Consider the following 18,729-nt stretch of genomic DNA (forward strand, 5'->3'; position numbering starts at 1 on the left):
AGGACACTCATTTCTTTGGCCAGAATGTCAACCGGGATCATGCCTGCCACCACCAATACTGCCTCATCTGATGTGGCTCTAAAGCACTGCAAACCCTCAAAGCCATCCGCCGGTAAACCGAGTTCACCTGTTTCCATCTCTGAGAGTTTACAAGCGCCTCTGCCCACACAGGCGACGAGTAGAGCAGGATGGAGCGCACCACTCCGGTTGGGACCAACCTCCGGCAATGTTTCGGCCCACCAATATTTGGCAACATTTTTGCAAGTGCCGTGGTGGCACTGGCTGCCTTTTGGCATGCATACTCTAAATGTTCCCTAAAACTCAATTTGGTGTCAATTATTACCCCCAGGTATTTGATAGCCCGCTTTGATACGACCGTATGTCCACCGACCTCCACTTTTACAGTGTTATTTTTCCTGCGTTTCGTTATTAAGACCGCTTCCGTTTTCGCGTCCGCCAAGGTCAGCCCGGCCTTTTCTAGCCAGGACTTTACCGCTCTCACTGTTTCTGTTGCGTAAACCTCCACATCTTCTGGGTGTTTTGCTGCAACAACCACAGCTAGGTCATCAGCAAAGCCGACAATCGTAGTCCCCTCTGGGACGAGAAGAGCAAGCACCCCATTATACATGATATTCCACAACAGGGGACCAAGTACCGATTCCTGTGGTATCCCGGCTGTGACAATGTACTCTTTGGGGCCCTCATCCGTCCTGTACCAGAGAGTCCTCTCTGAGAGGTAGTTTTCCACCAAATTCGCTAAGTATCCGGGGACACCTATGTCAGCCAACGCCCCTTTAATTCTATTCCAGTTGGCCGAGTTGAATGCGTTTTTGACATCCAACGCCACCACGGCACAGCAGTCGCCAGAAATCAGTGCACCTTTTGCCAGGTTTACGACCGTGCCAATTGCGTCCACCGTAGAGTAGGCGCGTCGGAAACCAAACTGGCGTTCCGACAAACCATTGCTGGCTTCGACGATGGGCAGGAGTCTGTTGTAGATGACTCTCCTCCATCATCTTCCCCATTGTATCCAACAGGCAGATAGGACGGTACGACGCTGGGTTTCCAGGTGGCTTGCCAGGCTTCGGAAGCAACACCAACTTTTGCTTTTTCCACTGGGCAGGGAATATTCCTTCTTTTATGCACGCCTCGAAGGTGTTGGCGAAAAAGTCGGGCCTAGTCTTCACTGCCAGTTTCAAAGCTCGGTTGGGGATGCCATCCAACCCTGGGGCCTTGTTGTCACCGAACCTACCACATATTTCTAGCAGCTCCTCCACAGCTACGGGCCGTATTATGCCGTCATTTAGCTGGACAAAAATTTGCCTTCCCCTATTTTCGTGGTGAGGGAACAGAGTGGTAACAATCTGTTTCAGGAGCCGCGGACAGGTCACCTGGGGTGATTTCCGCAGCCTTTTCATCACCACTCTGGAAGCCTCGCCCCAAGGGTTTATGTCGGCATGGTCGCACAGCTGTTTGAAGCAGTTCTTTTTGCTCCTCCGAATGGCTTCCTTTAGGCGGCCACGCAATTGCTTGTGTGCTTGTGTGGTTTTCCCCTGAGCCTCTGGCAAAGCCTCCTTGCCCGAAAACATGCGGCTCGCAAACTTGCGATTTCATTGTTCCACCAGTAGTTGGGTTGCCTACTGGGGAGCAATCGCCTTCTGGTCATAGTAGCATCGCATGCTTCCGTCACCCATCGAGTGATCTGGGTGGCTTTCTCTCCAGCCAAACCATTCAGGGATATGTCGGATTTGAGCAGCGCGGAAAACGTGTCCCCCTCGAAAGCTTTCACTGTCCAGCCAAGCATACCACCCGGCATTTTGCGAAAACTCTTTTTCGAGCTCGATCCACCCTTGATCTCTATGCAGATTGCCTGGTGGTCGCTGTGAGTATAGTCCTCACTGACATGCCAAGCGATTCTACTGGCTAAAGTGGCACTCACGTATATCAGGTCCACTATAGACCCCAGGCCCCTTCCCCGGAAAGTGTACGAAGACCAACATTCGCCAGTACCACGTCCAGCTCCGCGAATGCTTCGAGGAGAACACGTCCCCTGACATTAGTTACGCGGCTGCCCCATTCAACAGCCCACGCATTGAAATCGCCTCCTATTATGATCGGCCAACGTCCTCTTGCATCCAAAACAAGAGCAGCAAGCATCCGTTCATACTCGACGAGTGTAGCGCTGGGTGGAGCATAGCAGCTGTAGATGTGGATGCCCTTCACCTTCGCTCTGATGAAGCCCTCCTCCGGGTGCTCCATTATTTCCTGGAAGGCTTGTTCTCCACAAGTCCGCAGCGCTGCTTGGCCCGTTTGGTCTTTGACCCAAACGCTACCACCGCGGTTTCGGTATGGTTCACTTAGTATGGCCACATCGATGTTTTTCTCGCGGATGGTTTGCGCGAGTAGATCCTGCGCCGCCTCGTAGTGGTTGAGGTTGATTTGTATCAACCTCATCTGCGATTTGTGCTAAGGGCTCTCCTGTATTCCGGGCACCTGCTGCTGCCCGCAATGTGCCGATGGTCCACACCCTCCTTTTCTTTGCACAGTAGACAATTTGAGTCAGCTTCGCAGTCCTTGCTGATGTGGCCTTCCACTCCGCATCTTCTGCATTGCTTTGACCTGTCGTTTGGGTTAGTGCATGACTTCGCAATGTGACCAAAGCCAAGGCATCTAAAGCACCGTTTTAACACCACCTGTTCCCTAAGGCGACACATAACCCAGCCTATTCCCGCTCTCCCTGCTGCTAACAGTTTGAGTGCGTTCTCCACTGGTAAGCTGATGATGGCGGTTTGTGTTCCCCCATAGGCTTTCCTTAGCGTTTTCACCACTGACTCTTGTATTCCGGCAAGATCGAACTGTTTCTCCAAAGCTTCGCGAACCTCCTCCTTCGTCGTGATTTCATCTATATCTTTGCAGATTATAGTGATCTCCGGCCTGCTAGCTCTTATGTCGGCTTCCTGCCCTAAAGTCTTCCCGATTTGGCTTAAGAATTTGTCCGCGGTTATATCCTTGGATTTCTTAAGTTCCAACATAACATCTCCTTTCTGCGACCGTCTAATACGGCTGACGTTGTCTCCCAAATTGATGAGTTCGGGGTCTGCCTTAACTTTCCTGAGAATGTCGGCGTATGACCCTTCGCCTCGTTTGGAAATGAAAATCACCTCCGGTCTAATCTTCCTCCGATAATTTCTTTTCCGCGATTCTACCTTCCTCCAAGCTTCCGCATCCGCCTTTGTAGGTTCGATCCCATTTCTCAATATTTTCACTGGCAGCTTCAGACGTACTTTTCATGAACTCCGCCTTTTTGGGAGTTGAGTCCTTTTTTCTTTTCGAAGTTTGCTGGCCTGTTGAGTCATTCAGCTTCTCGCGCAGCCTCTTTCCCGGTTTCTCCCCTTTTGTGTTTTGAACTGGCGTTACTTGAGTTGCCTGGTTCACTTTTCCAATCGGCGACTTCCCTACTCGTTCATCCTGGGCCTTGCCGTACGTCAAACTGATGCCTCTTATCATGGCCCTTATATTTTGGTGAATGTTCCTGCGCTCCTTTATAAACTCACACAGCTTCATGATCTTTTTACCGAGGGCAGTAAAGGCAGCTCCAGACTGATCATTGCCCAAAACATCGCTCGGGTGAATCGGCGTCAGTGATTCTTCCTCATCGAAGACTCCCGCTATACGCTTCCCACTGGGGGTAGCGATCGTGGGGGCTTGTGCCCGTGTGGGAGGAGATCTGCGAAAAATCGAGCTCCTTCTGAACGGATCCATCACTGGAGCTAATTCAAGTTCCTCCCGTACGCTTGTAACATTAGATGCCACAGTAGCCAAGGTTCCCACTACTGAGGCACTCCGGTCGTTGGATATCGACGGCCGGGAGCCCGCTTGCTCACTCCCAGAAACCGCCGGCACTGGGTTTCCGAAGCTCTGCACCGTAACTTCATTCTTCTTCTGCTCCTCCATGTTTGGTTTTATTTCTGGGTATCCTTCCCATAGCCAATTTTTATCCACGGGTGGGCGTTTACTTCCCACCTAGCCGGCCTGCGCATAAACTTGCCCATACACGCGCATCTCCGGATGCGTGCATGTGCATGGCCATGACACATTCGCCGAGCATTCCCTTATCCGCACGAAGGGACGCGCCTGATGGGAGATTTGGCAACTCCACACAGGCTTCCCCTGCTGAGAGATATACAATAATCCCCTGTTGAGAGATATACAAGATTAGCCACCTGTTAGTGAGGATAAAGTTTTGATACCAAACTGAATAACTTAGCTTTAGGTTCGAATCACAGTCGTCATGGATGCCTGCGTTTATCTACACGTGATAAGCACGTAGTGAACTGCCATGCAAGGAATGTGTCCAAATAGGACGCTTATACAGTATCCCGAAAGGAATTTCCGAATTACTGCCCTCAAATAACATGAAATTAGTTCAAAGGGATGCCAATGATGAAGCTGGACGAAATAAGGTTAATCAAGGAGGAACTGGAAGGCATAGCTTCTCTGAAACCACCAAGGAAGCGTCCTATTGATTTCTCTCATTAAAGACTGTGTGGATGCCCTATATTCCACAGAATAGCAATAGGTCACGTAGAAAAAAAATGCAAGCGCAGCAATGACATGATTTTAAATCCTACTTGACAGACGGTACCTTGAAAAAATGTTGCACGAAGATAATGGGCGAAGATATCCCCAATGATATCAGAAAAAAGATAAAAGGAGTATTTTAAAAGGTTACTCAATGCAGCGACCGCCTAACAAAACCCAGCTTCGACGTACATGAAATTAGAGGATAGGGATACATCAGCCGAACCTCCTTCAATTGAAGAGGTTAAAGGACTTCTTTGCATGAAAAAACTTAATAAAGCCTTGGGAATAGATAGTATTTCAGCTGAGCTATTGTAAGATAGAGGAAATTGCCTTGGTTATCTCTTTAAAGATCTACATGAACGAACTTTAAAGATCTGCATGAATGGAAAATGCAACCAAGGCTTCGCAGTCACAATAAGGGATCTTTGTCTATAATTCATCATCATCAACGGCGCAACAACCGGTATCCGGTCTAGGCCTGCCTTAATAAGGAACTCCAGACATCCCGGTTTTGCGCTGAGGTCCACCAATTCGATATCCCTAAAAGCTGTCTGGCGTCCTGGCCCACGCCATCGCTCCATCTTAGGCAGGGTCTGCCTCGTCTTCTTTTTCTACCATAGATATTGCCCTTATAGACTTTCCGGGTGGGATCATCCTCATCCATACGGATTAAGTGACCCGCCCACCGTAACCTATTGAGCCAATTTTTATCCACAACCGGACGGTCATGGTATCGCTCATAGATTTCGTCATTGTGTAGGCTACGGAATCGTCCATCCTCATGTAGGGGGTCAAAAATTCTTCTTGTCTATAATTGCAAACCCAATTAATCTGTTAGGTGCAGGTCATGGTTGACGAAGTGTTACCAGGACCTATCGTTGTATGCATATCTTTCTTCAAAATAACAGTGATAGCTATGGAATTCCCATCCTAATTCGCAATGATTATCATCAATAATTCGACGATCGGTGTCATACCTAGACATACCGCAGGCGTAAGTTCCCAATGCTTCAATTTCAAGCGAAGGTCCTCCTGTTTGCTACTCCTAACAAATTTTTGACTTTCCGGCATATACCATTACTCTACTGAAGCTAAGGCCTGGTACATCTTCCTCTACCATAGGTACTATTGATCCTGATTTTATCAGCGGTTTTGCAGGGTCAATATCACTCATAGATTTCATTATTATACAGGGTGCGGCATAGACCCCATAGAAAAAAATCACAAGGGGACAGATCGGGAGAGCGTGCCGGCCATTCCAAATCGCCTCTAATTGAGATAAGGCGCTCTGGAAAGTGTTCCCTCAAAACAGCCATCGATGCTCTTGAAGTGTGTGCTGTTGCACCGTCTTGTTGGAACCAAGTGTTTCCCAAATCCAAATTTTCCAGCCGTGGAAAACAAAAATTCTGTAGCATGTTTACATACCGGTCCGAATTCACTGTCACTCATTTCCTCAAAAAACCAGGGACCAATAATTCCAGCTGAGGAAATTGCACACCACACTGTGACTTTGGGTGAATGCAAAGGCTTTTGATACAATTCTCGAGGGTTGGTGTCATTCCAGTAGCTCATGCTTTGCTTGTTAACTGACCCACACAAATGAAAATGGGCTTCATCGCTAAAAAAAAACAATAGCACCCTCGTCACGTTCTGAAAGTTCCTGCACTATCGCCATTATATAGGGATGAAAATGAAGATCATCACGAAGAATTCTCACAGAATGATCGGATAGTCCAAGGGCAGATGCGTGTTTGCGCGCAGAACGCCGTGGCGATCGCAACATTGACGCTCTCACTGCTTCAATGTTCTCAGGTGATCTAACGGGCCGAGGGACTCCAGTTCTTCCTTTTGTTGCACTTCCAGTTTGTCTGAATGTAGTGACCCATGTAACAATTGATTTGCGGTCTGGGACGGGAGCCAACGGGGCTAAATTAAAGCGATTCCGAAATGCACGCTGTGTTACAATAACCGAACATCCGCTTGAAAAGTAAACCTCAACGGCAAAGGCACGCTCCTCACTATTCCAACACATGATGGCGACTGAACCGTGTCGGGACAAAACTTTACAGTATCCCCTCTTGAACGAGACCACTAGCGCTCCGCTATGACATCAACTAACTGAGTGGCGCGCATTTTAAAAAAGGAAGTTATGCTGCCGCACCCTGTACAAGGGGTGAAAGCGCTGAGTATCTACAAACCAACTACTGCTATCAGCTTAAGATACACCAAAACGTAATCAGAGAAGACCAGCAATGCAAGACTATTTGAGCTTTTAGAGTCGAATATGTATCGAGAAATACAAAAATTCGATCACATTATGGATAACAGTGCACCGATAATGGTATAAGGGTAGTCGAATTTCAGGGAAAAACTAGAAACACTAGTGAAACATCTATGAATTCGGCAACTCTATTCAACTGCGCTGTCTTTCTAGGTCGACATAGCCGTCGGCCAGCCAGGGGTAGTGGTGGATCCTATTGAATGCCATAACCAACAACCGGTATTCAATCTTCGCCTACGTAATCGAAACTTTCAGACACCTCAATATCGTGCCGAGGTTGACCAGTTCATTCTTTCCAACGAATTTCTTTCGTTGTTTTCTGACATACGCAAACAATCCAATAAAGAGAGGTCCTAAACGCTCCTCACCATAGAGGGTGAGTTAAGGGTTGGGTTTTCCTCGTCAGGCCGCATCAAGTGACCCGCTAACTCCAGTCCTTTGGGCACAATTTCATAGTTGACTACATAATTACGATACAGCTGAAATTTTTCTTTGTTATATGTACATCGATACCGTCTACTCGCACACTGGAGACCAACCAAATAACCAACTAACATGAAAGATTCTCCTCTCGAATGCGGTAAAAATTCCTAATTTTGTATGCCATGACCAAAGTTTCACAAATAAGCAAGATCCTAGTCTTAAATAGTTACACTTTAATTCCGTAGGGAGACAGTTTTAGCGGAAGGGGTTGACAGACTAAGAGATGAAGAAAGAGAGGGAGAACCATCGCCCTTGCCAAATGTCTGAACTATCCACTGCGGCTTCCGTCTGCTAGTCAATACATCCACGGATATCAGCTGAACCGTTTGAAGAGAAATAATGAAAGGTGGCGCATGCTGGCCATTTTTCTGTTCTCTGCTAACAACTTGATTTAAACCGACTTAATTTCAACGATGCAAGAGCGACGACATACTCGTATGTTCGCAGGCAGTTAATGGAATGAGGTTGTCCGAGGAGAAACTGCCTCTATGAAACCACCAAGGAAGCATCTTATTGATTTCCGAATTCCTGCATGCTCGGCTCTGAAAGGAAAATTTTGGTGTGTCTAGCTGCGTTCAAGCTATGCCACCTGTCATTGTAGGAAGCTTGTTTACAGTTTTTAACCACAGCCTTAGCCAATGCTATTGATACTCCAATTGCTGGTTCCGGTCCCGGCATCGAGGGGATTGAACCTTCTTTTGTGAAAGCATCAGGGATTTAATTTCCCTCTACACCACAGTGACCAGGTACCTAGAGTAGTTCCACCGTATTGAATCTAGAAACAGAGTTCAATCGGTTTCTACATTCCTGAATGATGTTTGAATTGATCAAAGTACTACGCAACACCCTCAACGCAGTTTGACTGTCGCCACAGATTGCGATGTATGATGTATGAGGGTCTGAAAATTGGAAGGCATTGCAAAAACTAGATTTAGTTCTCCCAATCACTTTTCCAATGCTCTGTGCCCCCCTTGACTATTGCTTTCCCATAGATCTAATCGCATTAGTCTATGAGCTGATCTCACACCAGTGCTCTAAATAAACAAATCCAAGAGCAGCAAATTGAGTAATGCATTCAGAGCTGCGCCGGATGTCACACTGTAGCAAAGATGATCATCATCTCGCCATAATGAAGAGTGATTTTGAATCACGCATTAACGCAACCTGGATGAAATGGGGTTCCACAACTGCTGTTCTTTGTGATCGACGTATCAACGAACGTCTCAAATCTAAAATTTAACACGATGTCGTCCGTCCTGTCGACCTCTATGGTTCTGAGTGTTGGCCGGTAATGGAGACAAAGATGTTGCGTTGGACTAGTGGCGTGACACGGTTTGATCACATCCGAAATGAGAATATTCGCGATCGTTCTGGGGATGCACCGATGGCGGAAAAACTGCGAGAAAGGCGTCTTCGATTACACGATCACGTAATACGTGCTAACGAGAATTCCCTTCCCAAGACTGGTCTGAACATTGAAGTCGATGGTAAACGACCAAAAGGTCGGCCAAAACAACGGTTGTTTGATGCGCTGGATGGGGATTTAAAAACCTTGCGATTGCACCCAGATCAGGCATTTGATAAAACAAAATAGCGATTGTGAACGCGACAAAGATTGAAGAAAAAAGATTCGTCATTTGCGATCGATATGGTGGCGCACCCAATGTACAGAAGTTATATGATCAAATAAGCTGCGTGAACTAACTTATTAGGGTGGGCATGAGGAACGAAGTGACCCAAAGTGGATAAAGAACAATAACTTAATACGCTTAATGATTCGAGAACCTTACAACTCAACCCAGATCAAACTTACGACCAAGAAAATTGGGAAATCCAATCTAAAAGAAGCAACTCTGTTAACAAACACAACAAGGACTAAAAAATAATCACTCGGAATTGTATCACCTTATCTCAATGAGGCTTCAATTTGTTTATCTATTGACCAAACCATTCAACAAATAGATAGAAACTCCATTTACATAAGATCATTCCAAAGGATTGTCATCCCTCTGCATTCCTCCTTAATCTTTGTGATTGCATTTTGTAACATTGCGGACAAATAGATTTGTTGGCTAAGACAATTTCTGCCGAGTTAATCGATTAAACCTAGGAATTGAAGATAACAATAGTTTGAGCAGTTCGCACAATCGACTTCAAAGTTCGTTATTCAGCCTTCTGTCCTTGGCTTATTTCAAGATTTTCAAAGTCTCAAAGCCTTTAGTTTCCTGGCGTCCCTAACTGCCTTCAGCACAACTATGTTATTTCCAGAAAAATGGTAGCCATCCTCACGGATGTCACTGTCGACTTTATCACGGTTTCTTCCTTACCTCTTGTTTGAGTTCCAAGCTATGTAAGATATAGCAGGAATGAACAATATATCTGGTAGATCAGGTAAAATAGATAATAACTACTCTCCTTTTGGCATCCAGTATTTGGTTCTATTCGTACAGTGTGGTTAGACTCTGAATCCGTTCAATTTAACTTTTCTGTCCATGAAGCTAAGGTCTCGATTGTTACATTATTTTATAAATAGAAGCGAGAGAATTCCGCAAATCACGGGGTGGTATGGTGCTATTGTGTGCGCAAGCAATGTGTTCCAACTTTGATCTTCATGGACGTGCACTTTCTGCGCTTGGTAATAAGGGCTACTTCCGTCTTATGTTCTGCGAGTCGTAGACGAGCATTCTACTAGGATTTCATTTCATAGACTGCTTCATTTGCTATAAGCTCGACTTCTCCAAGGAGGCATGCAACAACCATCACACCAATGTCGCCCGCGAAATCAAACCACAAGAGTGGCACTAGAACGGACCTTTGTGGGACTCCGTATGTCGTTTGATATAATTGCATTCCTTCATCTGATTCACAGAAGCTTATCAACTAAGAAGTCGGCAACGATACGTATCAGGTACTTCGCCACACCTAAGTTGATTAGTGACTGAAGTATCTTACTCCATCTAGTGGGATTGAAGGCGTTCTTCACATCGAGTGTGATCACTGCATAACATTTGTCCTCGTCAGATGCAGTCTTAGCTATGTTAGTCACCAGGACAATTGCATCCGCTGTAGACGTCCCCTTTCGAAAACCGAACTGTCTCTATGAGAAATCGTCGCCCTTTTCAGTAATTGAAAGTAACCTGTAATAGATTATTAGTTGGAATAGTTTGCCAGTACTATTTGAAAGGCATATGAGAATATAGGAAGAAGCTTCATCCAAAGGTTCGTTTGTCTTGGGGACTAGCTTCAATTTCTGTTTCTTCCATTGCGTAGTAAATGCTCCTTCTTTAAGGCATGTGGTGCGCCTCGCCAAATATATTTGACGCTATTTTCACTGCTGCCTTGAGAGCTTTATTGACGATGCTATCCAAGCCCGGTGCTTTAGCTTCGGGGACCTCCTTTTCACTTACCATGGGAATTTCGACGTCTATCTCGACAGTGGGAAGGTTAGTGGTACTCACATTCTGTGGGAAAAAATCCGTTACTATTCCATTAAGCAGAGTAGGGCAAGAAATTGGTGGGGAGTGTTTGCCTTCGACTTTTGATACTATTGTCTTATAGTGGCCACCCCAGGGGCCCGTGTCAGCTTCCTCACATAGTCGCTTAAAATGTTCACTCTTACTTTTTATTATGGCCACATGTAATTTCTTCCGCGCCTTCTGCCCGTCTGTCTGTCTCTTTGTCCGTCTGTCTGTCCGTCAGCCACACGCATTTGACGAAAAGGTGAGAACTGTGAGCTACACTACTCTACGTCGAATTTTAGGGGGGGGGGGGGGGGGGGGTTTCCCATATATTCAAAAGGCGGATGTATATTTTTTTCCACCACATGTAGTCATGTAGGGAATCAAATGAACGGTCTCAGTTTGTACTTTCCGAAGCCGGTCTTAGTTTTGACATCTGATAGAAAGGTGGGCAGTGCGAGAGGTCGAAAGTGATCATTTCTTTCACAGACCCATTCTCAGCAACTACCCAACCGAAAAATCTGAAAAAGATCAAGAAGCTGCCACTGAAATCTACCTAGGCTCCGAAATACGTTTATATTACTTATTTTATATTTATATTACTATAATATATATAATTATATAATATAAAATATAAAATATAATAATATAATTACTATAATATATATAATTACTATAATATATATAATTTATTTACTATAATTTTTAGTAATAGACTACAAAACCTCCCTTGAGCTCAACCTAGAATCTGCAGAGCACCAAAATGGCGCACCACAGCGCTAATTGGGCTCCCCGATGTTTGAGACAGTGTCTTATCTCGAAAAGCAAGTGGACTAGGGTTTAATATTCGGATTTTCACAACAGAAGTGTATCCTTGCAGAAACAGGCCTAACAAGAGGAAAAGGGAAGGTGATTTATCCCGATCTCTGAGTTTTTGTGAAAGCATAGATAGAAAAATGGTGGGCTAGCAACCTGCAAATTTTGAAGGTTTATCGCTACCAAAACATGGCTGACCTCACGGCGACAACCTTTGGCTATCAAAAATGGAAGATGATTGGTTTCTGGAATGTGCACACGCTCCTCGATAACTATAGCGAGAGCCCTTAGAATGCCTGTTTTCTCCAGCTGAGCGGGAACTCCAACGATATGAGCTGAACATTCTCGGCTTAAGCAAAGTAATTATGGGAATCTGACGAATACTCCTCTCCCTTTCGCCACAATAATGGCAATGGGCCTATGTACTCTAGAAAGCCAAGTGGTAGCAGACACGAATCCAGAGTCGGGTTGTTTCTGACGGTCAACGCAAGACAGCCTCTCTTGACTTTGGAGCCGGTTTCTGACAGAATTCCAGCTGCAATGGAGATGTCCGATATAGTGGGGAAGGAGCAGTTAAACGAAGTTGAGGTGAGGTTTCCTACAGGTAATGTTGTGATCGTGTTGAATGATCTGAATGTCAAGGTGGGTTCTGACAACACCTTACGCAGACATGTGATGGGGAAACATGGTCTTGGCGACCGTAACGATAATGGTAGGAGGTTGTTGAATTTCTGCTAGTTCTATCACCGTACGCAACGTAGTATAGAACCTATTATAAAATCAGTTTGGTTTCAACTGACCGACACTGTACGGACAATCAGATCAACCACTTTATGATCAGTAGTAGATTTAGGACTTGTCTGCTGTTGGCTTGCTTGACACTATCTCAAACGAAGAACTTGGTTGCTGCTCAAACTTGGCACCCGTACACAATGTGATCGGAAGATGGAAGTGGCAGTGCATAAGTCACACATTAAAAGGGAGCGACAATTGCATTGTTGGCTTGGCTCCCAAAATGGCCGACAGTGAGTTGCCCCAAGAGCACTTATCGCAGAGCAGTAAAGGAGGAGTGCGGGTGTCTCGGGAAGTCGTAGGGAGAATTGAAGGGCATTTCAGGTAACCGTGAACGGTGACGCGTGGGTATGATTGAAGCGCTGTACCCCACCGAGGGATAAATGGCAACCATGTGGATAGGAGAAGTTCCACTTCGAGCCCAGATTTCCTTTCTTCGACACTGGTCATCTTTTTATAAATTCAAAGTAAATAAAATCTCAAACGAACCAAAAAGGCATAAGAAGTTTAGTTTCATAAGTAAATGATATTGTTCTGTCACTGAATTATTTCGAACCATCTAATTTACAGTTAACATTGAAATTGAGTAAGAAATGCAAATATTTATTCAGCAACTTGAAATGAACACTTTCTAATTTTTTAGAGGATATCGTCGCACATAGAGATATTTTGCCGATCTAGCCGGGCAAAATTATTTATTCAGTTTATATTATTTATTATAACTCCTTGATTGATTTTATGTTGAAACTGTTTTTCAATGAACAGGAAAGATGCGGACAAGACGGGGTACTCGGTCTTTTAAGTACTTCTAATCGGATAATCACTTTATAAACAGCTTTGCTATGTTACATTAAAATTTGGTTAAAGAAATTGAATATCATAAAACTATTGTCTAGAAAAGTCACGTTTTAAATGGAATATTTTTAAACAATCTATACCGAGCCAATCAATTGAATTTAATAACGAGTATTAAAACCTTAGGTGGTTACGTGTGTATGCCGCCGCGGTTTGGAACAGAAGAGACCGACTTATTTCCATGCGATCCTTACTGTCCCAAACAACGGCATTTTTCCACCGCTAATTCTCCACTCCCCCGGTGCGTTCAGAAAATGAGTGAGTGGAGAGTTCCGCGCCATCTACCCGTCCGCATCCGCAACATTCGAAATAAATTTCGAATGCTGCAGATCCTGCCGCGCCACATCACTCCGCCCCCAGACGAAACCTAGAGGGTTTCGGCGACGGATCCCTGAACTTCGTTCGCCGTTAATCCACAAAGCGGACACGACGCTGCTTCGGGGCGCACACGGGTTTCAGCCTGGACAAAGAGACCGCCTTTTTGTGACCACCGATCTCGACCTGGAAGAAATGTTCTCCCCTCTCGAGAACGCGGTACGGGCCCTCATATGGAGGCTGCAGCGGCTTCCGGACGGCATCCGTCCTGATCAGCACGTGCGTGCATGTGTCCAGTTCCTTGGGCGAACAAGCAGGTATGGACGAGTGCCGAGTGGGTGGTGGCGCTTTGATGCGTCGGAGATTGTCCCTCAGCAGACGCACCAACCCCGACTCCGTGAGACCCGATCTCTTGTCGAAGACCGGATCGCTTGGGAGTCTTGGGTTCTCCCCGTATACCAGCTCCGCGGGGCTGGCAGCAAATTCCTCTCGGCGGGTTGTACGAAGGCCGAGTAGGACGAGAGGCAAGACTTGAGTCCAGGACGGGTCGTCGCGTGCCATAAAGGCGGCTTTCAGTGTTCGGTGCCAACGTTCCAGCATCCCATTGGATTGCGGGTGGTATGCCGTAGTCCGCTGGCGTTTAAAACCCAGGAGTTTGCCTAACTCCGAGAAAAGAGTGGACTCAAATTGCATTCCCTGGTCAGTGATGACCACTGCAGGGACGCCAAAGCGAGGTATCCACTCTCGGCAGAGGGCTTCGGCACAAGATTGCGCCGTAATGTCTTTCAGAGGTATTGCCTCAGGCCACCGCGTGAACCTGTCGATGATTGTGAGGCAATACTTGTAACCGTGCGAGTCTCGCAAAGGCCCTATTATGTCGAGGTGTATGGTGTGGAAACGCTTGGTAGTGCGGGGGAATGAGCCCACTTCTTTCCTTACATGCCTGGAGACTTTACACTTCTGGCATGCGATGCACTCTCCGGCCCAGGAATTGATATCCTTGTTCATGGAGGGCCAGAAGTATTTGCCGGTGACTAGCCGGTTTGTTGTCCTGATGCCGGGATGCGCCAAGTCGTGAACTGCGTGGAACACTTCCTTGCGAAATGTGGCCGGAATGTATGGCCGAGGTCCCTTTTCCGAGTCTTCGCAGCAGAGCGAGAGGTTTGAGCCGAAGATTGGCAACTCCCGAAATTTGTATTTGGGGTTGGACTTGAGGCTCTGAAGTGCTGCGTCATCCTCCTGCGCCTTGGCAATAGCTGAGAAAATGAGTGAGTGGAGAGTTCCGCGCCATCTACCCGTCCGCATCCGCAACATTCGAAATAAATTTCGAATGCTGCAGATCCTGCCGCACCACAATATTTTGACAAAGTAGGTTTATATTTAAATTAAACCAAAAAGACACTTGCTTGTATGCTTATCGTTAAGTTGCATCAGCTTCTCATATGTACCATATCATCATGCTTTTACTGCTACATATTAGTGCTTGGCAATCAAGCTTATCTATAGGCTTTTATGCAAAATAATCTCGCCTCAGGGCTACATATAGTAAAAATTCGTTTCTTGGCCCAAAAAAATCAAAAATACTTCAATTTGGCTACGTTAAATTGGTACAAGAACCAAAGCCTAAACTTTACCATAATTTGTATATAGTGTCGTTAAGTGTAAATGTATAAAAAGTTGTTGAAAATAGATCCTCTCATTAGTTGTTTTCAAAAGGACAGAATCAACTAAGAAGCTATTTAAATTAAGGCGATCAGATGTATTTTTAGATGTTTTATAAAGTAATCGGGTCAATTTTTTTTTAAACCCTTTGAGATACACAAAAAATCAAAAATAAAGATAAAAAGATAAAATACTGAACTACGGCACCTCTACGCAGTACAAAATCGAGTTAAAAGACTTCTTTAAAAAGTGTGTGAATCCTAAACGAACATTCCATTAACTTTCAATACCAATTCAGCAAATGTTTCTTTTTATTTTGATTCGAATGTTGAGTAAACAACATCCATCAACTTGTTGATACACTTGTAACTTGTTGAAAGTAAAAATAAAGTATCTCCACAAATTACTGTTTATTTAACTAAAAGCTCGCTACTGATTGTGGGATTTCGTGATGTATCTTTTTGAAAATATGGACCTCATGAAGTCACCATCCCTGAATAAACCAAGATAATTCGGGAATTGATTAATGTTTATTGTAGATTTCCTACAAACTTAAGTAAGATTGCTAACGTAACTCATTCCCATGCCTTAACTATTTGTGGTGGAATGCAATCCGGATACGTAGCTTTTATTAGAATCCATCATTCATCATTTATACTATTCGATTCAAAAGAAAATTTTGGACACTACTGATTTGAGGAAACTCAGGTCTCCCTTTGGAATTAAACTTGACGCCTTTCAGCAAATATTTAACAAAATCGAAGGCTCAATAATTACTTAATAAATGTGATATTTAACATTAGATTTTTCTGTGGAATTTGTTTAATAGTTTGCTGCTACGTTCATGCAATTGTTGATTACTTTTATGACAATTTAATTCGTTTCAGCTAAATATTTCGTTTTCCAATGAATTCGCTTTATCTTTTTTTTACATTTTATTAAGGTTCATATTTTGTTTGTTTCGTCTAAGCGCTGAACAATACCGTCGACCAGAAAATGTCCAGAATAGATAAATGATGACTTCGCAACTGTGGAGATTCCCGAAAGCTGAAAATATTATTTTTTTTTTAAATATTCTGCCTTTGAAAAGAATATTTAGTTTCAGAAATCTTAAGATATTTTTTTAATATTTGAGGAAATATAAGTCAGTTCTTGAAATAATAGTAAAACATTTAGGGTTAATTGAGTTCAGAATCGAATCCCTTAGCTCGAATTGGTCTATTTTCAACCGAAATCTGAATACAGTTTGATAGTTGCACTTCAAAATTACGTACAAAAACCACCAAAAAAATTGAAATTATAATTCAAAAATTTCAGGTCCTGTGTGCTTTGCAGCAACACTCCGGACTATCTGGGGTTACTATTTATTTTTATTTTCTTCACTTTTAAAACGCTTGCTATCATTATACTATTTATCTGTCGTCACTAGATTTTAATTCATATAACCAAATTCATGGCGCTCATTATCGTTTTTCTTTTTGCTGAAAACACAAACGCAAGGATTTCCCACTTTTTCTCTCAAGAACTGACCTTGTATCTCCTCTTAACACTTATTCGAGTAGCTAAGACTACATAAGATTTCAGCTTGAGCTGCGCCCTAGCTTTTTTTTTAAAAAAAAAGATTGAATCAAAAGCGTGGTATTCGATTAATGATGGGAAGTTTTTAATTAAAAAAATAATGTTTCTGTTGACATTCTTCAGAGATTTCCACAGAGCAAAGTTGCACAGCTAGGAACTACGAAATATGGAACACTTGGGTTTTTCTGTTCAGCGGTATTGTATCTATATATTGAATCTTGTTAGTGTGTCCTCAGATACAGTATTGATTTTTCATTTTCTCTTCTGCAGGATGAAGACCTAACTCCAGAACAAATTGCAGGTAAGCTTTCCATTCTAGTTAAACATAGTCATCAGTTTAGTCGGAAGCCACGCACCCCCTATATTAGGCTTTCATGTCTGTGTTTTTTTTTGGTTTATAGAGGTGGAAAGCATCGAAAGCCACAATGTGGGGCTTTAAATCACTAAAACCACCTCTCTGACCCACTATGTCCCACGAAACTATCTGGAGACATTACATCGCGAGGCGGGTTAAAGCCCTATCGGCTTACTCCTACGGTAAGCATTGTTCGCTCCCTGCTGCTTTCTCGTAAGCGCTCTAACCTTCAAAGCTCCTCTTGAATACAGTTTATGGTGCCACTAACTGCATTCCACCCTTCTTGATTCGAACATTTGCGGAAGGATCTTTTGTCAAGAGAAGTTGAAGCTGTCCCCTCTCATTGGCAACTCTCCGACATACGAAGGGTATGTGCTCCGGGTCCTCGTATTCATTTATACACTGAGGACAAAAGGGAGTATCGTCATGTCCAGAACGATGCTAATACCGGCGGCATCCAGCATGTCCAGTTAAAAATTAGGTTAAGTGATAGTGGACATCTCCATGGCTACGCCTAATCCAACGCTGGATATTTGGAATCAGCTTGTCATCCACCTTCCTTTATGAGAATTATTCCAACGCTCCTGCCACACCCTGATTGTGCGCCCTCTTTCTTCTCGTCGTCGATCTTCAGCATTATGGTCACTACGTAATTTCCAATTGTATGGTGTCCGTATCTCCTCAGCCAAAATATCAATGGGCACCATTCCCGCGACTACGAAAGCTGTTTCGTCTGATGTTGTTCGGAATGCGCTAGCGACTCAGACGATATACTGAAGATAATTATCTCCTATGCGCCCGAACATTAAGGGCTGGTGTCAAAATGGGTGTATGAACATACTCTGGCTAGCAGCAGCTTCCTCGGTGGTTTGGGTCCTCCAATATTGGGCATCATGCCAGTTAACGTAGCTAGAACTTACGTCGCTTTCTCGCGCGCATAACTCAAGTATTCCTTCAAGGTCAATCGATGATCCAGCATAATGCCAAGGTATTTGATGAAAGGCTTGGACTCTATCACATGCTACCTCACACGAAACCGTACAGCCTCAGTTTTGTGTTCCGCCAAATCCAATCTATGTGATACCATCCAATCCTTGAACAGTCTAACCGATATCTCAGATGCCCAGACAACATCCTCCAGGTGTTGGTCCACTACTACAATTGCGATATCGTCTGCATAGCCGATAAGGGTAGTTTGTCGCGGAAGTTTGATGCGTACCACATGGTCGTACATCACATTCCAGAATAGTGGACCCAACACTGAGCCTTGAGGCACTCCGCCGAGTATTAAACATTCAACAGGGCCTACACGGTGTCATAGAGGACCTTTCTATCCACGAAATAATTCCTGATGATTAGCTGAATATACGAGGGAACATTCAGCTGGTTTAAGGATCTTAATATATACTGCCATTGCGCTGAGTTACAAGCATTCCTCACTTCGAGGGTGACAATGGCACAATATTTTTTGGTACCTATCTGCCACCTTATACCTTCAATTCCTGCCTCTGCCAGATTGACTACTGCGTTGATAGCATCCACCGTTTATC

General features: G+C 44.4%; 1 protein-coding gene across 2 annotated transcripts in view; it reads left to right on the plus strand.

Moving 5' to 3' along the window:
- Positions 1-18,729, plus strand: part of LOC119649727 (troponin C) — a 46,536-nt gene that overhangs the window by 4,184 nt on the left and 23,623 nt on the right. The window contains exons 2-3 of one of the 2 annotated variants that reach the window (XM_038052008.1): positions 16,948-17,019; positions 17,095-17,125. In XM_038052008.1, the coding sequence (XP_037907936.1) occupies positions 16,948-17,019; positions 17,095-17,125 (103 nt within the window). The remainder of the gene's footprint in view (positions 1-16,947; positions 17,020-17,094; positions 17,126-18,729) is intronic. The other variant, XM_038052009.1, reaches the window with a different exon arrangement.

The sequence above is a fragment of the Hermetia illucens genome, chromosome 2 (assembly GCF_905115235.1).
Source record: "Hermetia illucens chromosome 2, iHerIll2.2.curated.20191125, whole genome shotgun sequence".
Lineage (NCBI taxonomy): Eukaryota > Metazoa > Arthropoda > Insecta > Diptera > Stratiomyidae > Hermetia > Hermetia illucens.